At 42.9% G+C, this 6,709-nt stretch overlaps 1 protein-coding gene across 1 annotated transcript; it reads left to right on the top strand.

The window, feature by feature from the left end:
• The first annotated feature begins 4,699 nt into the window (after positions 1-4,699).
• On the top strand, positions 4,700-5,662 carry LOC124088422 (olfactory receptor 52W1). The gene has a single exon (XM_046437961.1). The coding sequence runs from the start codon at positions 4,700-4,702 to the stop codon at positions 5,660-5,662; it is 963 nt and encodes a 320-aa protein (XP_046293917.1).
• Positions 5,663-6,709: the final 1,047 nt, after the last annotated feature.

Below are 6,709 nucleotides of genomic sequence, written 5' to 3'. Positions count from 1 at the left end.
GCTATGTCTAGATGATGTCAATTAAATTAAGCTGTGTGTAATTAGTTAGGTATATGTATCTCTGCAGTCCGGCAGAGAAGCGGCTCCTGCTACCTTGGGTGCCCGCTACTTTGAGTTCTCAGTTCCTGCTGAGTTCACTTGCAGTAAAGTAGTTCCTGCTTCAACCTTCAAGTTGCTTGTCACCTCTCCGTTATTTTGCCCAGCCGGACTTAGGCAGCCCAGACGGACTACGGCATCCTCTGAACATTGCTCCATTGGGAACCAAGATTTCAAATACATGAGCCTTTGGGCTCCAAACCATAACATACATCCTCAACCCAATCCAAAAAGAGTCACTTCAAGAGCCCTCTTTCAAATGCTAGAGAACCCTTACAGGAAGCATCTTGTCTTGAATAAGAAAATCCTTTTATAAATCAACAAAGCACTGATTTCCTCAGCCATAATTAATCCAAGTGACTTAGTCAAAAAATACCTCTTCCATGCCTCACATTGAAGGAAAAGAATTATTGGATATGCGGTAGAGGGCATTGTTCTGGGTCCTAGCCTAATCTTACAGGTACAGTACTTCCTTAGAGACAAGAACAGCAACTGTGACCTCAGCAAGAAGGAATCACTGGTTATATATGGTCAAGGATAGCATTAGTTTCAGAGATTTGGTGACCAGGAGAAATGGCCCTGTTATGGATAAAGGAAAAGTAGATAGGGTCAGCAGAAAATATCACAAAAGAGTTTATAAAAATTAGATATGATCTATTCCATATCCCTACCAGAACTTCAATTCTATCAGATCCTATTATAATGGAGAGGGAGAACACATCCTCTCAAATCTGAGGCCTCAGTGCAAGCACATCCACTATTCTAAGGACTGGGGACTCTCAGTGCCCCAGAGATTTATGGAGTAAACCTCTCATGTAAGATCTAGGGACCCTGAAATGAATGGAGGAAAGTGATGCTGGAAGACAGAATGGATGTGGTGGTTTGATGTCTCCTTCCATATCTCTATAAGATAGTGCCACCTGAGTTTACAGGGTCCCTCCATCTCTCTTGACAGTGAGGAAAGATGAGGACTCAAACTAGTATGCTGCCACTAGTCACAAAGGAGTCTCATACTAACCTGGGATTTTCAATTTCACAATTGGAAATTTGCCTTAGGAGATCTCCAAAATAGAATTCAGTGTTGAGAGGCGCTCAACTAGGACCCAAGATTTTCTGATCCATAATCTATTATGAAAATGGATAATATGTTCTTATGTGCTGTTGTTCATGGAACAATTTAAACAAAAAAAAAATCACAGAATAGGTCCACATAGACACGTGCCAATATCTGAGAACTCTATTCTATGGAAGGTGGTGGTAACTAAATTAACCAAAGGACTGAAAAAAATCAGGCTCAGTCTCCAAATAGAAAACACATCCTATTTTTCACATCAGCCTAGAAGCAAAAAAATAAATAACTTTGAGTTCCAGTGAATGGCCTCTCTCCTCCTCACACCTCACTCCCTGCAGAGGTCTAGCATCCTCCTCTGAGGAGCAGGTTCTGGAACATAGCCTCACAAGATCACAGGTATATTACTAAATCCCCTCCTATAATTACAGGGAATGACCAGCCTGGTGACCCAACATGTGCTCAGAGAGCATCTGTAAGTATGGCTGAAGGCCTTAAGAGACCAATCAAGGAATTTTCTAGAGAAAAGTCTCCCAGTATATCTTGGATTACTGGAGAGCAAAACAGCACATATTTCCAAGAAATTAAATACTTAAATTTTGGACATTTGGGACTTAATATATCTGACTTAAATCTTATAAATAACCTATGCACAAAAAACAGGTGCCTAAGATAGCCAAAAGTCTCGTTAGTGCTCTCTTGAAGTCAAAAGCATTTTTTCCAATCTCTCCTTCATGGTTCCCAACCCACACCTACCTCCTGAGTTTTCCTTTTCCTGTCCTCCCTCAATGGATGAGAGAAAACCATCTACTGTCTAATAATTGTAGTCCTTTCTACATTTTACCATTTAGCAATCCTGGGACCACCTGCCAATTCCAAAGACTCGAAAACTGCTTGTCCCAGGAGAAGGTATATTTTCCCCCAACTATTCTAGAAAATTCCTACTCATGTGCTAGATCTCAGTTGAAATACTTGAAGTAATGACTAAGTATGTTAAAGCCATACTGTTTTAGTATCCTAACTCTGCTATTTAATAGCTGTGTGTTCTTGGGCAAGTTAATGATTCTGTGCCTTAGATTCTTTGTCTATAAGATGGGGAAAAGAATTGTACACACCTCAAATGACTGTAGTGAGATTAGGGCTTAGAACAGTGCATGCACACCGGAAACCCTACAGGATTTTTAGCCATTACTGATTCAAAGATTTCCACTGACTTTCCGGGAAGAGTGAAAGGCTTCTTTGTGTTACCCACCTAGCTGATAACTGACCAGAGTTAATGGTCTTTATAGCTCTCAACAACTGCTTATATCACTGTATCCACTAGATTATAAGCTCCTTGAAGGAAGTAGGTTCTTGTTTTTATCACTGTATCTTCACCACATGGCACAGGTCCAGGAACAAGATATTCAAACAGTTCTGCTTTACTATAGGTAAATTTGTATGTGATTCCATTTTCAAGAAACTAGGAGAACATTCAAAACTGTGCCCAGGGACTGGAGCTGAGTAGAAGAGCGTAGCATGCATACACCTCAAGCCTTTATCAGTTCCCTCAGCTTACTATTTGTGTTATGAACTACATCCATTCATACTTGGTGTTAAAACTTTCTACCCAATTCCAGATAAACCCACTTCACCACTTCACAATAATTCATAAGGTGTTTCCAACACTCACACAAGGGAAACTCCTGGTCTTTTTCAAGGAAAAGTATCATATTTATTGTAGTATTTAACCATATACCAGGTGTAAAACAGTTCTACTATTTGTTTCTTATCTTTAATGTGTCATTGAGAAGTTTTTAAATGTTATGTCCATATCCCATTTTTCCAATAAGCCCCATGGTTTTTATTGTGTAATTTTTGCATAGTATGGTGATTTTAAGGATATGTCTCCTTATAATAGAACTGTACTTGGTAATCTTGCGGTTAATGGTAAATAACCCTTTCTCTGCTCCATGGACACCTAAGGCTCCTGAAACTGTAGGAGCCCCTATTAGTTATCATAGGCTATTTGAGCTAGCAGTTCTGTCCTACAATTAAAAGCAATAACTATTTATTCATAGCCATCTGCATGCCTGACACTGTAATAAGCAATGAAGATACCATGGTTGATAAGAAGCAATGCTATAACTATTTCAGTCTGGGGCAGGGGGGAGAAAAGTACACTAATTACAACAGAGGCAGGCATATACTATTAAAGAATAATACAAAGGTTTTTTTCTCCTAGACTTCAGGGAGTCAGCAAAGACCTCCCATAGGAAATGTTCTTTCCCAGATCTTTTCACTCCATAATTTCTTTCCTTGCTTGTTTTTTTCTTTGCCTTGTTACTGTACTCGGAGTTACTGGGCCCATCAGCACTGAGAAAAGAGGCAGAACACGGAAGAGTTAATATGGCACAGGTGGGAGGGGAAAAGGCCCTGAGGGAAACAAGATAAACAGCCACATAAAGGAGCCCACAGACATTGGTCAAGGTGAAAAGCAGCTACCATCACACAATGCTGTGTATCTTTCTCAAGCTTCTGCAGGTGACTTCTTCCTCATTCAACATTTGCTAAACTTCTGCTGGAGGCTAGATTTTGAGAGGAGTCTGTCTATTCATCCTGCCTTTCCCAACATCAAAGGTGATTCTTCTTCAAATCATACTACTCTGGATTGAGCACCATGTCCTCCCTCTTTGTCACCTCCCCTCTATGGCACTCCAGAAATAAGACTCTAGTGGGACCCCCTTCTAGATCATGAAGAATCAAAGAAGACAGAGCAGGGAAGTTTCTTTTCTTAATGCATCTCTTTCTCTGTTGCTCCCCAACCCCAACTTCAATTCTACCTGGTATTCAAGTTTACAAGATCTGCATCAAATTTAAGAATAATATGAGCACCCCACACCCCCAAAAACCACCAAGTTTTCTTCTATCACTAGGGGTTCCTATTACAGTTTCTCCTTTTCTTTCTATTCAGCCTCCTTGCTTTTTGGAGGGTTGCTGCCAAAAATGTTAGTGCTAGGAAAGACTTAGAATTGTTGTGCCCACCTCCATTATTGAGTTAGGAAAGCTGAAGCCCAGAGGTCCCTCCCAAGGATACAAAATCTAGGACTGAATAATCTAATCCCCACCCAGCATTGGCTTTTCCCCCATATACAAAGAATGAGACTGACTCTACTTGCACCCTGATAAAGAGAAGAGCATTCATCTAAGTTGTACTCTCAGCTGACCTCCAATTGGAGGTTTCTCGCTCTACCAGCCGCTATAGTAGTCACTCCCCTTCCTCACTACCATTGCACCCACCCACCTACTTCTCTGGCTACACTTACGGGTTTTTAGGAGCAAGGGATTCTCCCAACCTAGCTAAGACTGGGACCTTAATTATCCATCCAAAAACCCCTAAGCAAAGATTATACCCTTGTGATCTCCTGGCCTTTCACTACTCCTGTACATACTCCATGGATGGGTTTATGCCACTGTGACATATCCAAAATCTCCTTGTCCTTCTCCTATCCAGAATCATGTCCCTGTGATCCCCAGAGCTCCACCCTCTACAGGATGGTAGAAACTCCACAGTCCAACTCCACCTTCCTATATCCAACCTTTTTCTTGCTGACTGGTATCCCAGGGTTAGGGGGAGCCCAAGCCTGGCTGACAATGGTGTTTGGGCCCATGTACCTGCTGGCCCTGCTGGGTAATGGAGCACTGCTGGCAGTGATACAGACAGACTCCACACTGCACCAGCCCATGTTTTTACTCCTGGCCACACTGGCAGCCACAGACCTGGGCTTAGCTACATCCATAGCCCCCGGTTTGCTGGCTGTGCTGTGGTTTGGGCCCCAACCTGTGCCATACACTGCCTGCCTGGTTCAGATGTTCTTTGTACATGCACTGACTGCTGTGGAATCTGGTGTACTTTTGGCTATGGCCTGTGATCGAGCTGTGGCAGTAGGGCGTCCACTGCACTACTCTATCTTAGTCACCAAAGCCCGTGTGGGTTATGCAGCCTTGGCACTTATACTGAAAGCTGTAGCTATTGTTGTGCCTTTCCCTCTGCTGGTGGCACGATTTGAGCACTTCCATGCCAAGACCATACACCATGCCTACTGTGCACACATGGCAGTAGTAGAGTTGGTGGTAGGTAACACACGAGTCAACAACCTGTATGGGCTGGCACTTTCACTGGCTGTGTCAGGTGTGGATATTCTAGGCATCTCTGGTTCCTATGGGCTCATTGCCCACACAGTGCTGCGGCTGCCTACTCGGGAGGCCCGTGCCAAGGCCTTTGGTACATGTAGTTCTCACATCTGTGTCATTCTGGCCTTCTATGTGCCTGGTCTTTTTTCCTATCTCACACATCGCTTTGGCCATCACACTGTCCCAAAGCCTGTGCACATCCTTTTCTCCAACATCTACTTGCTGCTGCCACCTGCCCTAAATCCCTTCATCTATGGAGCCCGCACCAAACAGATCAGGGACCGACTCCTTGAAACTTTTACATTCAAGAAAAGCCAGTTTTAGTGGACAGTGATGACAATGAAGGCTAGACTAGGATAGAGGTGGCAGGGGACAGTTGGAGGAAATTCTGGAGTCTGGGAGTATGGGTTATATTGTCTGTTCCATTGTCTGCAATATGACTGCAATAAGAAATATTTGCTGTGAAACTCCTACTAGATACACCACTGGTATCTGAACCCTTTGGCCTACCCATGTGTCCTGCCTAAGGGAGGAGGGCAGGAGGCAGGAGCTACACATTACCCTGCCAGGAAAATAAGGTGAGGAATCATAATAAACAAGATCTAACTGAAATGTATCTTTTTTTCCTACTCCTGCACCCATTGTTTTGGCCTAAGTTGAAAAACTAAGCTCCTCTACAGACCCCAAACTTTGGGGGCTTGGTACTGCCACAAAGGGTGGTACTGCCTCTCAAGATAAATGCTTAGGTACTTGTCTGGGACCACAGCCCTCTCTTTTATAAAGCCAGATTCTGTTTTCAGCCTGTCCTCAAGAATGGAGCTATAGAGGCTTATCCTCCACCTTCTGAGAATCTGGAAAGATAACGTACCCTGTGATGCCAATTTGGCCAGAACACTGGTTTTTAAGACATTCCTAAATCAGAGGATCCTCTTGGTCTCGTGTATAATTGTCATTCCTCTTCCCTCACTTCCACCAAATTCCCAAGAATTAATAGCTAGAACTTCTTTCCCTGGGCCAAGGATCCAACTGAAAAAGAATCTGATGTTCTAGAAAATCATTGTAACCACATCATCTACTTGCCCGAAACTGAGCCACTTTTTTGATCTCTTGCCAATCGTCCCTTTTATGCACCCTCAGTCAAGAATGTATACTCCCCAAACAAAATCCTCATCAGCACCCCTATCTGTCCTGGTCAACATCAGTAATAGCACATGATGTCAGTGCAATATGATGAAATAGGAAGATTTCACACTGCTGCAGCTGCCAAAATAGAGGTACTAAAAGGGAAGGGTCACAGTGTTACCCAACAGGAGATGCATTTTCACCTAAAACTGCAGAATGGAAGGAATATTATATAAAGGTCTTACACAC

Source organism: Marmota monax, unplaced genomic scaffold (assembly GCF_021218885.2).
Source record: "Marmota monax isolate L192 unplaced genomic scaffold, Marmota_monax_Labrador192_F-V1.1 WCK01_AAM20220418_F8-fsc00061, whole genome shotgun sequence".
Lineage (NCBI taxonomy): Eukaryota > Metazoa > Chordata > Mammalia > Rodentia > Sciuridae > Marmota > Marmota monax.
Note: the sequence above shows the minus strand (reverse complement) of the source record. Positions and strands in the feature narration are given on the sequence as shown.